This window comes from Haliotis cracherodii, unplaced genomic scaffold (genome assembly GCF_022045235.1).
Source record: "Haliotis cracherodii isolate W230 unplaced genomic scaffold, xgHalCrac1.p SCAF_12, whole genome shotgun sequence".
NCBI lineage: Eukaryota > Metazoa > Mollusca > Gastropoda > Lepetellida > Haliotidae > Haliotis > Haliotis cracherodii.
Window position 1 is genome coordinate 44475404 of NW_027266267.1, and position 15192 is coordinate 44490595.

Genomic DNA, 15192 nt, shown 5'->3' on the forward strand with positions numbered 1-15192 from the left:
TCTCTTGTCTCTCCTGTTCTCTTGTCTCTCCTGTTGTTCTCTTGTCTCTCCTGTTGTTCTCTTGTCTCTCCTGTTGTTCTCTTGTCTCTCCTGTTGTTCTCTTGTCTCTCCTGTTGTTCTCTTGTCTCTCCTGTTGTTCTCTTGTCTCTCCTGTTGTTCTCTTGTCTCTCCTGTTGTTCTCTTGTCTCTCCTGTTGTTCTCTTGTCTCTCCTGTTGTTCTCTTGTCTCTCCTGTTCTCTTGTCTCTCCTGTTGTTCTCTTGTCTCTCCTGTTCTCTTGTCTCTCCTGTTCTCTTGTCTCTCCTGTTGTTCTCTTGTCTCTCCTGTTGTTCTCTTGTCTCTCCTGTTGTTCTCTTGTCTCTCCTGTTGTTCTCTTGTCTCTCCTGTTGTTCTCTTGTCTCTCCTGTTGTTCTCTTGTCTCTCCTGTTGTTCTCTTGTCTCTCCTGTTCTCTTGTCTCTCCTGTTGTTCTCTTGTCTCTCCTGTTCTCTTGTCTCTCCTGTTCTCTTGTCTCTCCTGTTGTTCTCTTGTCTCTCCTGTTGTTCTCTTGTCTCTCCTGTTGTTCTCTTGTCTCTCCTGTTGTTCTCTTGTCTCTCCTGTTGTTCTCTTGTCTCTCCTGTTGTTCTCTTGTCTCTCCTGTTGTTCTCTTGTCTCTCCTGTTGTTCTCTTGTCTCTCCTGTTGTTCTCTTGTCTCTCCTGTTCTCTTGTCTCTCCTGTTGTTCTCTTGTCTCTCCTGTTGTTCTCTTGTCTCTCCTGTTCTCTTGTCTCTCCTGTTGTTCTCTTGTCTCTCCTGTTGTTCTCTTGTCTCTCCTGTTGTTCTCTTGTCTCTCCTGTTGTTCTCTTGTCTCTCCTGTTGTTCTCTTGTCTCTCCTGTTCTCTTGTCTCTCCTGTTGTTCTCTTGTCTCTCCTGTTCTCTTGTCTCTCCTGTTCTCTTGTCTCTCCTGTTGTTCTCTTGTCTCTCCTGTTGTTCTCTTGTCTCTCCTGTTGTTCTCTTGTCTCTCCTGTTGTTCTCTTGTCTCTCCTGTTGTTCTCTTGTCTCTCCTGTTGTTCTCTTGTCTCTCCTGTTCTCTTGTCTCTCCTGTTCTCTTGTCTCTCCTGTTCTCTTGTCTCTCCTGTTGTTCTCTTGTCTCTCCTGTTGTTCTCTTGTCTCTCCTGTTGTTCTCTTGTCTCTCCTGTTGTTCTCTTGTCTCTCCTGTTGTTCTCTTGTCTCTCCTGTTGTTCTCTTGTCTCTCCTGTTCTCTTGTCTCTCCTGTTGTTCTCTTGTCTCTCCTGTTCTCTTGTCTCTCCTGTTCTCTTGTCTCTCCTGTTGTTCTCTTGTCTCTCCTGTTGTTCTCTTGTCTCTCCTGTTGTTCTCTTGTCTCTCCTGTTGTTCTCTTGTCTCTCCTGTTGTTCTCTTGTCTCTCCTGTTCTCTTGTCTCTCCTGTTGTTCTCTTGTCTCTCCTGTTCTCTTGTCTCTCCTGTTCTCTTGTCTCTCCTGTTGTTCTCTTGTCTCTCCTGTTGTTCTCTTGTCTCTCCTGTTGTTCTCTTGTCTCTCCTGTTGTTCTCTTGTCTCTCCTGTTGTTCTCTTGTCTCTCCTGTTGTTCTCTTGTCTCTCCTGTTGTTCTCTTGTCTCTCCTGTTCTCTTGTCTCTCCTGTTCTCTTGTCTCTCCTGTTGTTCTCTTGTCTCTCCTGTTGTTCTCTTGTCTCTCCTGTTGTTCTCTTGTCTCTCCTGTTGTTCTCTTGTCTCTCCTGTTGTTCTCTTGTCTCTCCTGTTGTTCTCTTGTCTCTCCTGTTGTTCTCTTGTCTCTCCTGTTGTTCTCTTGTATACACAACCTATGCTGGCTGTATGGGGAGACTGTGTGATTGGGTGGTTAGACTTGGGGACTCCGTTGATTGAATGTCATTGCAGACTGTAGTCAGGGACATTTCTCAGATCAGTGACTGGATTGTCTGGTCCAGACTCCATCATTTACAGACAGCCATCATATAGCTGGAATATTGCTGAGTAAGGCATTGCGCAACAAACAAACAAACAAACAAACAAACTGGATGGGTCCTGGCCTAATTTACCGTAAACATCCAGTTTTCAGGCGTTGTCTCCCTATGGAGAACAGGATAGCCATCAGATATCAGCTTTCTTTGAGGATTCGGCTCCTTTTCCACCTCCACAAATGCTCCATTGGGAAATTGTATTTTACGAAAAACCAAAGGACACAGATATTCCTTTTGGGTATTGAGGCCAAGGTGTATATATCCACAACAATATAATGGCATGACCTTTATTATTTACATTCAGAACTCGTCCTTTAAGTTTGTTTTCATGATACAGCTGTCAGATAATGAGTTGTGAATGCACGGTTAAAACAGACAGAGAATTTAGAAACCTTGACACTGATTGGCCAATTAGAAAGTGCACCGGACACGACCTCCTATGGAGGGGTTGCCATGAGTGTGATGAATGTGTTGCCATGAGTGTGATGAGTGTGTTGCCATAGAGATAACTGTGTTGCCATGGAGATAAGTGTGTTGCCATGGAGATGAGTGTATTGTGTGTCCCCCACAGAGTCCTGGCCAGTACTTCCTGCGCCCCATGATGAAGGAGTACAAGTTCGAGCCATCCTCTCAGATGATCGACGTTCAGGAGGGAACAACACGCAAGATCACCATCACCGGAGCCAGAGTGGCCTACAGGTCAGTCGCGAGTGTCCTTCATTGAATCGCTGTGGAATATGCAACAGTTTTAGACATCAAGTAATTGTTAATGATGTGAATTTAGAAGATAAATGGGTCCCTGCATTGAAATCAGAGAATCATGGGCCACCATGGCTTTTCAACATGTTCAACACTGCTTAGAAGTTAAGTACATCTATCAAATTCAATTATACCCATAACAATAGAATGGATGAGTTTGGTAACTTTCTGATGTTTTCACATGCCATGTACCCCCATCTTCCGGAGGCAAGAGAGTTAACTGACTATAAAAGTCCAGTTTCCACCCTTGCCGAATTAGGCTGGTATCATGGAGTTACATTTTGGCTGGACTAACGAGTCTATGCATAGTCCAATCAGATTCGCGCACCGAAATCGAAATCCTGTTGATAAACTGTCGTGCAGATTTCGATCGACTGCAGTATTTGCAAAGCATGTGCAGCGCCAACTCGTTGTCAGCAGATATTATTCAAAATCTTTTCATGTTTTTAATCAAGGTGCTCACGTGATTTGATGCATTTCGCGATGTAAGACGCGTTTTATCACAGTATAGATTGGTCCATAGGAGAGGCTTAGAAGGGACATAACTGGTAATAGCCACTGGTGGTGCTATGATCAAGCCCAGTAATTCCAGCCTAGTTCGGCAAGGGTGGAAACTGGACTTTTAAAGTCAGTTAACTCTCTTGCCTCGGGAAGAATATGTGCCCCAGGCAAGGGTGTTAACATGATGTAAGCCGAAGTAGGCTGGAATTTCGTAGCAAGATGGTAGCACCACCAGTGGCTAAAGGAGTTATGTCCCTTTAGTGTCCCTCATATTGACCAAACATAATCAACTCCTCATATCACTGGTATTTGCTTCAAACAAAATGGTAGTGCCCAGTCTGGTTGATAATCAAGATTTTTATTGTAATAAAATGGGTCTTACCTTGAGAAGTGCATGAAATCACTTGAGTACCTTGATTAAAACATGAAAAGATTTGGAAAATGCCTGTCGACACCCAGCTGACGGTACACATGCTTTGCTAATTTTGCAGTTGACCACAATCTGCATGTTGAATATATGTTTACCAACCGGATCTAAAGTTTGTTAAGGGATTTTGCTTGGACTATGCATAGACTCATTAGTCCAGCCAAAATATAACTCCAGAATTCCAGACTGGTTCTGCATGGGTGGAAACTGGACTTTTACAGTCAGTTAACTCCCTTGACTTGCGAAGATGCACATGCGCATTTTAGTTCTTCTCAATGCTGATTGGTCAGTTGAAACGATTCCTTCATTATTGAGAACAATACAATATGACGTGTGCCATTGTTCATGACGTCCATTATTACATCACCTGAACACTAGACTGAGTTCCGTGAAGATTCTATTTAGGGTTGACTGTTCATACAGATGTTTTCATTTCCTACAGCTGTTACGGCCGGGTGACGTCCCTGAACGGGGAGCCGGAGCCTGGCGTTGTGGTGGAGGCGGTGGGCCAGGACAAGTGTTCCACGTACCAGGAGGAGAGCAAGACGGAACAGGATGGAACCTACCGCATCAGGGGACTGGAGGTACGATCTGCCGTCGAGCTGTAACATGGGCTTGTACTCCTGTGAGGGACATCTACCTGTAACATAGGCTTGTACTCCTGTGAGGGACGTGGGGTACATCTGCTGTCGAGCTGTAACATGGGCTTGTACTCCTGTGAGGGACATGGGGTACGATCTGCCGTCGAGCTGTAACATAGGCTTGTACTCCTGTGAGGGACGTGGGGTACAATCTGCCGTTGAGCTTTAACATGGGCTTGTACTCCTGTGAGGGACATGGGGTATGATCTGCCGTCAAGCTGTAACATGGGCTTGTACTCCTGTGAGGGACATGGGGTATGATCTGCCGTCGAGCCGTAACATGGGCTTGTACTCCTGTGAGGGACATGGGATACGATCTGCCGTCGAGCTGTTACATGGGCTTGTACTCCTGTGAGGGACGTGGGGTATGATCTGCCGTCGAGCTGTAACATGGGCTTGTACTCCTGTGAGGGACGTGGGGTATGATCTGCTGTCGAGCTGTAACATAGGCTTGTACTGTGAGGGACATGGGATACGATCTGCCATCGAGCCGTAACATGGGCTTGTACTCCTGTGAGGGACATGGGGTACGATCTGCTGTCTAGCTGTAACATGGGCTTGTACTCCTGTGAGGGACATGGGGTATGATCTGCTGTAACATGGGCTTGTACTCCTGTGAGGGACATGGGGTATGATCTGCTGTCGAGCTGTAACATGGGCTTGTACTCCTGTGAGGGACATGGGATACGATCTGCCGTCGAGCTGTTACATGGGCTTGTACTCCTGTGAGGGACGTGGGGTATGATCTGCCGTCGAGCTGTAACATGGGCTTGTACTCCTGTGAGGGACATGGGGTACGATCTGCCGTCGAGCTGTAACATAGGCTTGTACTCCTGTGAGGGACATGGGGTATGATCTGCTGTCGAGCTGTAACATGGGCTTGTACTCCTGTGAGGGACATGGGATACGATCTGCCGTCGAGCTGTAACATGGGCTTGTACTCCTGTGAGGGACATGGGGTATGATCTGCTGTCGAGCTGTAACATAGGCTTGTACTCCTGTGAGGGACGCGGGGTATGATCTGCTGTCTAGCTGTAACATAGGCTTGTACTCCTGTGAGGGACATGGGGTATGATCTGTCTTTTGGTATATGATGCGCCCGGGATCGAGCCCCAGACCTTCCACACTCTGGGCGGACGCTCTACCACTAGACCACGGAGGTGGTCCTCTAAAGAGGGGTAGTTTAGGGTGAGTCAGTGAAGGTCACAGTCGTGTTGTCATTTCTTGCAGCCCAAGTGTGAGTACGTGCTGCGCCTGAAGGGTGGCGAGGTGAACACGCACATAGAGAGGACAGCCCCCAAGTCCAGGGTACTCAAGGTAAGCAGACCACGTGTACATTCTCATCTTGTTGCTCGTGCTATCAACCACTGGTCTTTCTGTAGGTGAACTTGATGACCTCCCTGGTGTAACTGCAGGTCGTGACTGTTAATATTCCTTTTGTCTATGTTTAAATAAAGATGAAGCTTCAGTGAACTTCATCATATGCAGGACCAGAGGGTTTTATGCATGTATCTAAATACTTTTTGCGAGGTCCTCCATAAAACAATTCCCAATGGGACGTTTTGTACCCAGCTCTTGAGACCTACGGCAGGGTATGGTCGGGTAATAATAGGATGTACATTTGGACTTGTCGTAAGAGTCATCTATGCGTGTCAGAAGAGGCGACAAACGGTTTTTTTTTCTGAAGTAGTAAACGTCTGAGACCTGCATCACTTGGGGCTTTCCTCCCACATGAAGCTGACACGCCATGATATAACTGGAATACTATTAAAGTTGGCGTTAAACCCAACTCACTCACTCACTCTGTTTCCACACTTGTAGGTTGACAGTAAAGATTTCCAGGACGTGAACGTGATTGCCTTCCGCCACCTCAACCAACTGGACATCAGTGGCAACATCATCGTGCCCCAGGAGCACCTGGCCTCCCTCAAGGTGGGTGGTAGTTGGCTCTCTCCTGATTCACGCAGGTCTCCCTCAAGGTGGGTGGTAGTTGGCTCTCTCCTGATTCATGCAGGTCTCCCTCAAGGTGGGTGGTAGTTGGCCCTCTCCTGATTCACACAGGTCTTGATCAAGGTGGGTGGTAGTTGGCCTCTCCTGATTCACACAGGTCTCCCTCAAGGTGGGTAGTTGCCCTCTCCTGATTCACGCAGGTCTCCCTCAAGGTGGGTAGTTGGCCTCTCCTGATTCACACAGGTCTCCCTCAAGGTGGGTGGTAGTTGGCCTCTCCTGATTCACGCAGGTCTCCCTCAAGGTGGGTGGTAGTTGGCCTCTCCTGATTCACGCAGGTCTCCTTCAAGGTGGGTGGTAGTTGTCCCTCTCCTGATTCACGCAGGTCTCCCTCAAGGTGGGTGGTAGTTGGCCCTCTCGATTCACACAGGTCTCCCTCAAGGTGGGTGGTAGTTGTCCCTCTCCTGATTCACGCAGGTCTCCCTCAAGGTGGGTGGTAGTTGGCTCTCTCCTGATTCATGCAGGTCTCCCTCAAGGTGGGTGGTAGATGGCCTCTCTCCTGATTCACGCAGGTCTCCCTCAAGGTGGGTGGTAGTTGGCCCTCTCCATCATGCAGGTCTCCCTCAAGGTGGGTGGTAGTTGTCCCTCTCCTGAGTCACGCAGGTCTCCCTCAAGGTGTGTGGTAGTTGTCCCTCTCCTGATTCACGCAGGTCTCCCTCAAGGTGGGTAGTTGGCCCTCTCCTGATTCACGCAGGTCTCCCTCAAGGTGGGTAGTTGGCCCTCTCCTGATTCATGCAGGTCTCCCTCAAGGTGGTAGTTTGCCTCTCCTGATTCACGCAGGTCTCCCTCAAGGTGGGTAGTTGGCCTCTCCTGATTCTCGCAGGTCTCCCTCAAGGTGGGTAGTTGGCCTCTCCTGATTCACGCAGGTCTCCCTCAAGGTGGGTGGTAGTTGGTCCTCTCCTGATTCACGCAGGTCTCCCTCAAGGTGGTAGTTGGCCTCTCCTGATTCACGCAGGTCTCGATCAAGGTGGGTAGTTGGCCTCTCCTGATTCACGCAGGTCTCCTTCAAGGTGGGTGGTAGTTGGTCCTCTCCTGATTCACACAGGTCTCCCTCAAGGTGGGTAGTTGCCCTCTCCTGATTCACGCAGGTCTCCCTCAAGGTGGGTAGTTGGCCTCTCCTGATTCACACAGGCCTCCCTCAAGGTGGGTGGTAGTTGGCCTCTCCTGATTCACGCAGGTCTCCCTCAAGGTGGGTGGTAGTTGGCCTCTCCTGATTCACGCAGGTCTCCTTCAAGGTGGGTGGTAGTTGTCCCTCTCCTGATTCACGCAGGTCTCCCTCAAGGTGGGTGGTAGTTGGCCCTCTCGATTCACGCAGGTCTCCCTCAAGGTGGGTGGTAGTTGTCCCTCTCCTGATTCATGCAGGTCTCCCTCAAGGTGGGTGGCAGTTGGCTCTCTCCTGATTCATGCAGGTCTCCCTCAAGGTGGGTGGTAGATGGCCTCTCTCCTGATTCACGCAGGTCTCCCTCAAGGTGGGTGGTAGTTGGCCCTCTCCATCATGCAGGTCTCCCTCAAGGTGGGTGGTAGTTGTCCCTCTCCTGATTCACGCAGGTCTCCCTCAAGGTGGGTGGTAGTTGGCCCTCTCGATTCACGCAGGTCTCCCTCAAGGTGGGTGGTAGTTGTCCCTCTCCTGATTCACGCAGGTCTCCCTCAAGGTGGGTTGTAGTTGTCCCTCTCCTGATTCATGCAGGTCTCCCTCAAGGTGGTAGTTTGCCTCTCCTGATTCACGCAGGTCTCCCTCAAGGTGGGTAGTTGGCCTCTCCTGATTCTCGCAGGTCTCCCTCAAGGTGGGTAGTTGGCCTCTCCTGATTCATGCAGGTCTCCCTCAAGGTGGGTGGTAGTTGGTCCTCTCCTGATTCACGCAGGTCTCCCTCAAGGTGGGTTGTAGTTGGCCCTCTCCTGATTCACGCAGGTCTCGATCAAGGTGGGTGGTAGTTGTCCCTCTCCTGATTCACGCAGGTCTCCCTCAAGGTGGGTGGTAGTTGGCCTCTCCTGATTCACGCAGGTCTCGATCAAGGTGGGTAGTTGGCCTCTCCTGATTCACGCAGGTCTCGATCAAGGTGGGTAGTTGGCCTCTCCTGATTCATGCAGGTCTCCTTCAAGGTGGGTGGTAGTTGTCCCTCTCCTGATTCACGCAGGTCTCCCTCAAGGTGGGTGGTAGTTGGCCCTCTCTATTCACGCAGGTCTCCCTCAAGGTGGGTGGTAGTTGTCCCTCTCCTGATTCACGCAGGTCTCCCTCAAGGTGGGTGGTAGTTGGCTCTCTCCTGATTCATGCAGGTCTCCCTCAAGGTGGGTGTTGGATGGCCTCTCTCCTGATTCACGCAGGTCTCCCTCAAGGTGGTTGGTAGTTGGCCCTCTCCATCATGCAGGTGTCCCTCAAGGTGGGTGGTAGTTGTCCCTCTCCTGATTCACGCAGGTCTCCCTCAAGGTGTGTGGTAGTTGTCCCTCTCCTGATTCACACAGGTCCCCCTCAAGGTGGTAGTTGGCCCTCTCCTGATTCACGCAGGTCCCCCTCAAGGTGGGTGGTAGTTGGCCCTCTCCTGATTCACGCAGGTCCCCCTCAAGGTGGGTGGTAGTTGGCCTCTTCTGATTCACGCAGGCCTCCCTCAAGGTGGTAGTTGTCCCTCTCCTGATTCACGCAGGTCTCCCTCAAGGTGGTAGTTGTCCCTCTCCTGATTCATGCAGGTCTCCCTCAAGGTGGTAGTTGTCCCTCTCCTGATTCACGCAGGTCTCCCTCAAGGTGGGTGGTAGTTGGCCTCTCCTGATTCACGCAGGTCCCCCTCAAGGTGGGTGGTAGTTGTCCCTCTCCTGATTCACGCAGGTCTCCCTCAAGGTGGGTGGTAGTTGGCCCTCTCGATTCACGCAGGTCTCCCTCAAGGTGGGTGGTAGTTGTCCCTCTCCTGATTCACGCAGGTCTCCCTCAAGGTGGGTTGTAGTTGTCCCTCTCCTGATTCATGCAGGTCTCCCTCAAGGTGGTAGTTTGCCTCTCCTGATTCACGCAGGTCTCCCTCAAGGTGGGTAGTTGGCCTCTCCTGATTCTCGCAGGTCTCCCTCAAGGTGGGTAGTTGGCCTCTCCTGATTCACGCAGGTCTCCCTCAAGGTGGGTGGTAGTTGGTCCTCTCCTGATTCACGCAGGTCTCCCTCAAGGTGGGTGGTAGTTGGCCCTCTCCTGATTCACGCAGGTCTCGATCAAGGTGGGTGGTAGTTGTCCCTCTCCTGAGTCACGCAGGTCTCCCTCAAGGTGGGTGGTAGTTGGTCCTCTCCTGATTCACGCAGGTCTCCCTCAAGGTGGGTGGTAGTTGGCCCTCTCCTGATTCACGCAGGTCTCGATCAAGGTGGGTGGTAGTTGTCCCTCTCCTGATTCACGCAGGTCTCCCTCAAGGTGGGTGGTAGTTGGCCTCTCCTGATTCACGCAGGTCTCGATCAAGGTGGGTAGTTGGCCTCTCCTGATTCACGCAGGTCTCGATCAAGGTGGGTAGTTGGCCTCTCCTGATTCACGCAGGTCTCCTTCAAGGTGGGTGGTAGTTGTCCCTCTCCTGATTCACGCAGGTCTCCCTCAAGGTGGGTGGTAGTTGGCCCTCTCTATTCACGCAGGTCTCCCTCAAGGTGGGTGGTAGTTGTCCCTCTCCTGATTCACGCAGGTCTCCCTCAAGGTGGGTGGTAGTTGGCTCTCTCCTGATTCATGCAGGTCTCCCTCAAGGTGGGTGTTGGATGGCCTCTCTCCTGATTCACGCAGGTCTCCCTCAAGGTGGTTGGTAGTTGGCCCTCTCCATCATGCAGGTCTCCCTCAAGGTGGGTGGTAGTTGTCCCTCTCCTGATTCACGCAGGTCTCCCTCAAGGTGTGTGGTAGTTGTCCCTCTCCTGATTCACACAGGTCCCCCTCAAGGTGGGTAGTTGGCCCTCTCCTGATTCACGCAGGTCCCCCTCAAGGTGGGTGGTAGTTGGCCCTCTCCTGATTCACGCAGGTCCCCCTCAAGGTGGGTGGTAGTTGGCCTCTTCTGATTCACGCAGGCCTCCCTCAAGGTGGTAGTTGTCCCTCTCCTGATTCACGCAGGTCTCCCTCAAGGTGGTAGTTGTCCCTCTCCTGATTCATGCAGGTCTCCCTCAAGGTGGTAGTTGTCCCTCTCCTGATTCACGCAGGTCTCCCTCAAGGTGGGTGGTAGTTGGCCTCTCCTGATTCACGCAGGTCCCCCTCAAGGTGGGTGGTAGTTGTCCCTCTCCTGATTCACGCAGGCCTCCCTCAAGGTGGTAGTTGTCCCTCTCCTGATTCACGCAGGTCCCCCTCAAGGTGGGTGGTAGTTGGCCTCTCCTGATTCACGCAGGCCTCCCTCAAGGTATTAGTTGTCCCTCTCCTGATTCACGCAGGTCTCCCTCAAGGTGGGTGGTAGTTGGCCTCTCCTGATTCACACAGGTCTCCCTCAAGGTGGGTGGTAGTTGGCCTCTCCTGATTCACGCAGGTCTCCCTCAAGGTGGGTGGTAGTTGGCCTCTCCTGATTCACGCCGGTCTCCATCACACATCATGCTTTGTTTGACTCCCCGATGATGTTCACATTCATCCTGACTCACTGTGGAGGTGAGTATGATGGGAAAATGTGTCGTGACCTGAAACAGAATTTCAGCAAAATTATTGAAGAAAATGTCTACTCATTGGTGTCAAATACTTTAAATCTTGAAATTAATGCGAGCATGAATTAGATGTGAAAAATGCGAGGTGGGTGGTAGTTGGCCCTCTCCTGATTCACGCAGGTCTCCCTCAAGGTGGGTAGTTGGCCTCTCCTGATTCACGCAGGTCTCCCTCAAGGTGGGTGGTAGTTGGCCTCTCCTGATTCACGCAGGTCTCCATCACACATCATGCTTTGTTTGACTCCCCGATGATGTTCACATTCATCCTGACTCACTGTGGAGGTTCTGATCTAATGAGGCTGAGGGGAAACAAATAATCATCATAAACTCGCTAATTCAGTTTTGGTGAAAAAGCACTAAATTTGTACTTTTATGATTTTAACTTGTGTTTCTAAGTAACTGCAGACTGAGTATGATGGGAAAACATGTCGTCACCTGAAACAGAATTTCAGCAAAATTATTGAAGAAAATGTCTACTCATTGGTGTCAAATACTTTAAATCTTGAAATTAATGCGAGCACGAATTAGATGTGAAAAATGCGAGTCTTTGCTCGCATTATTAAACATCGCATTCATATCAACAATAAGACACATTGGATAGAAGAAATACCAACTTAGACATACGCTTACTTACTTACTTACTTTGGAGATATAACGTGCGCTCTCCGACTGATGCGTATTTCGCACACGGGCCCGGCCAGGCCATTTAATGTGTTTCCGAAAGGGGCGAAAGTGGTGTGTGCAACCCAAGAGGGGGCTTTAGGGGTTGCTTATATAGAATTTGGGAATTTTGAGATTTGGAATAGATGCCGATGGGGTTGGGGAGGAGAACTAAGGGAGCTGGGTATGGTGGATGATTGTTTGTTTATGTGATTTTGATTTGGTAGGTTATTATGGTTTTAGATGCGTTTTATTAGTTCGGTTTTGATTAAGAATACGCCTAAGGCCTTGAAGTTTTCTAGTTTATTTTGTGGGTTTAGTATTGCATCTAGAGTGAGAGCCTTGTTTAGATTGAGGGTGGTTTGTAATGCGGTTCGATGTGTTAGGTAGTGTGTGCAGTGGATGAGTGCGTGTTCTGGGGTTTCTGGTTGTTTGCAGTGTGGGCAGTTACCTGTAGTGTGTTTTTTAAAATTTTTTAGGTGGTTATTTAGGTTGGTGTGTCCTGTTTGGAGTTTAGTGATTACTCTGTCGATTTGTTTTGATGGATGGAGAATTTTTGGTTTGGTTAGTGGTTTGCGGAGCACTCTTTTGATTTGGGTATTTGAGTTTAGATATAGGTTATGCCATTTTTTTGTGATTTTTTGTTTGTTTACACTTTTAATTTCTGATTTTGAGATGGGTAAGTTTAAGCTTATTTCTGGGATTTTGAGGGATAGTTTAGCTGCTTTATCGGCGTTTTCATTACCGTATATTCCTACGTGGGCGGGTATCCACAAGAAGGTTATTTGTTTGCCTGCTTTTGTTAGGTCGTTGGAGCTTTTAAGTATTTGATTTATTAATTTAGGTCGGTTTTTGGTATTTTTGTGTTGGAGGGCTTAGACATACGCTGAAAACAAACAAATATGTATTCCACATCACTGTTTATTGAGCAGCACTTGTTACAACAATGTCATTCAAACACTAATTACATCCTGTGAATTGTCACTGCTGGGGTCAAGACAAGTTCTACTCACTCATGTCATCACTGATCACACCTGCAAGTCCAGACAGACGCCACCCATTGTTTTTAGCAACTGCGTCAAAGGCCGACACGAGCCAGCACGCATGTATTGTTTTTGCAGAAGTACTTTACTCAGCGCTAATAAGCAGTGCTATTTGGTGTGTGATTGGATTAATGTAAGGTTGAATTAAAGTGAGGATTCTCCTGTAAATGTGACAGAGGACGTTTTTTTAAGATGCTTGAGAGGAGGGGGTGTTGCATTCATATTGAGTCGCATTTTTGGCCAGGGACCAGCGGTCGCATTCTTTTGGAGACGCATGATATTCCCTAATTACAGTACCCAGTATGCAGGACCCAAAGGAGTAGGAATATACCTAAAAAGCCACTGTGAAATTATAACATCAATCTCATCAAAATCTGATCTTAGTCTCGCTGTCGCTAAACAAGATCTGAGGACATCCCATTACGGGTCATGTCAGAACGACCTTTCATCTGACCAATCAAAGCGTTGCTTACCAGATCATGAAAGTGACAGTCGGAATGTGTTTTCAAATCATGCAACCTCGAAAACGTTAACACGGGGTATTCCGAACGAGTTACGGCACGTAGGACTGATTCCGTCAAAAGTATCGTCTGTCTCTCACTTCCGTGGGATAAACATTTGAACGGAGGAGGCGTTGCACAGTATGTGGGAAGCACTGCCATACAATCGCAACCATATATTACACATTCATGAATGTTCGTTTGTTCAGTTTTCAAAATTTTAATCGAGAACTGTGTCAACATAATTTTCAAGCGTAGTCTGAAATGGAAGTCACCAGGTTGAAACGAGTGCCGTAAAGCTTGAGAAAGCTGCTTTCCAATTGGCTGATGTCGACTTCTTGTTAGTCGTTTCAGTGGTCAGTCAAAGTTCGCTAAAGGTCGTTCTGATGTGACCAGTAATTGGATGTCTTCAGATCTTTGAGATTGTGATAGCATGTGAGTGAATTCTCGGTGGTGCAACAACAGTGTCTGGGCGGAGCAGGTTTATTGTTACCATGGTTATGGTTACCATGGATACGGCTGCAGACCGTATGTGTAATTTATCTGTTTGCTGCAGGTGCTGCTGTACCGCGAGGACTCCCCCGACAGCCCCATCCACACCATCAACATGGCCGTCACCACCTTCTTCTACATGCCCTCCCTCCCCATCGATAGCAAGGTAGGTCGACAATACCAGGAACACAGACCCCTGTTGGTCAAGTAGGACTCCAGCACCCAGGTCAGGTGGTCAGTGACTGGGCTGGTGAGATCTTTAAGTAATATATCTAGACTAGAACTACTGGATACATTCCGCCATGTTGGTAAGGCCATCCATGTTTCTTATGTGTTTCTCATCTCGAACCTCAACCAGCAAGAGGCGGACGAAAGTTTTAAAAAATGTAAAAAATATGGACAATGTTTTTCACTAGTTGTGTTTTTTCATGTCTGAATAAAAATTCAGGGCAGGGTGGGAGATGGAAAACACAGAAAAAATACGAACAGTTTAAGGAATTTGTTGAAGCTTCTTCCTAGGTGAAGGGTTTTTACTTTTTTTAGCTGCCTTGATTAGGTTGATGTTCATGATGTCAATCACGGGATTGTGTTTTCCAGATTTGATTATTTACAGACTGTCATCATATAGCTGGAATATTGCTGCGTGCGGCGTTAAACAGCAACCAAACAAACTTCTTGTAAGAGCTGCCTCCAATATGGGGTTTGGTGGATACTAGGGGGCATGGGTTGCCCTGTCATCTAAGGCGCCGCCATTCGCTGTGCAGAGTTGCATCCCTTGGGCTCGCCAGAAACCTATGATTGTGGGTTCGAATCCCGGTTCACCCCAGTAATGTTTCTAGGTTTGTCAGCTCCATACCCGTGCTCGTGGGTTTCACCGAAAAGGAAAACGTCTGAGGCCTTCATCACTTGGGGCTTTCCTCCCACATTAAGCTGACACGCCGTGATATAACTGGAATACTGTAAAAAAGCGGCGTTAAACCCAACTCACTCACTCACTCTGGTGGTTACTCGCTGACACCTGATTGTGTCATCGTATTCTGTCTGTCCAGGTGTACACTATACGGGTGGAGAGCACCCTCCACAAGGGCATGTATGACTACTCTCTCCCCGAAGTGCTGTTCACCGCCAACACCACCTACCATCACTTCACACTCGTCTTCCAGCCAAAGGTAAGACCACTTTGTAGAGAATCCTCCATGTCCTGGGCCTTGTGCTGTCAGTCTGTGTGTGTTATTATCGCTGTGCTTTCCTTTCCATGGTGGAATAATGATTATGAGTATTATATTTAACACCTGAGATAAATTCTGGTTTACTTGGACAACGACGACTGCGATGATGATGATGATGATAATGATGATGATGATGATGACTTGGGCAATGATAATGGTGATAATGATGATGGTGATGCTGCTGCTGCTGCTGCTGCTGATGCTGATGATGGTGATGGTGATGATGATGGTGATCACTTGGGCCATGATGCTGATGATGCTGATGATGATGATGATCACTTGGACAATGATAATGATGATGATGATGATGATCACTTGGGCAATGATGATGCTGCTGCTGCTGATC

The 15192-nt window shown here is 48.7% G+C and overlaps 1 protein-coding gene across 1 annotated transcript in view; it reads left to right on the top strand.

Moving 5' to 3' along the window:
• LOC139458454 (BOS complex subunit NOMO1-like) overlaps positions 1-15192 on the top strand; it is a 43834-nt gene that overhangs the window by 25693 nt on the left and 2949 nt on the right. Inside the window, exons 24-29 of the mRNA XM_071239894.1 lie at positions 2539-2666; positions 4097-4238; positions 5526-5612; positions 6117-6227; positions 13682-13783; positions 14667-14786. Coding sequence (XP_071095995.1) covers positions 2539-2666; positions 4097-4238; positions 5526-5612; positions 6117-6227; positions 13682-13783; positions 14667-14786 — 690 coding nt within the window. The remainder of the gene's footprint in view (positions 1-2538; positions 2667-4096; positions 4239-5525; positions 5613-6116; positions 6228-13681; positions 13784-14666; positions 14787-15192) is intronic.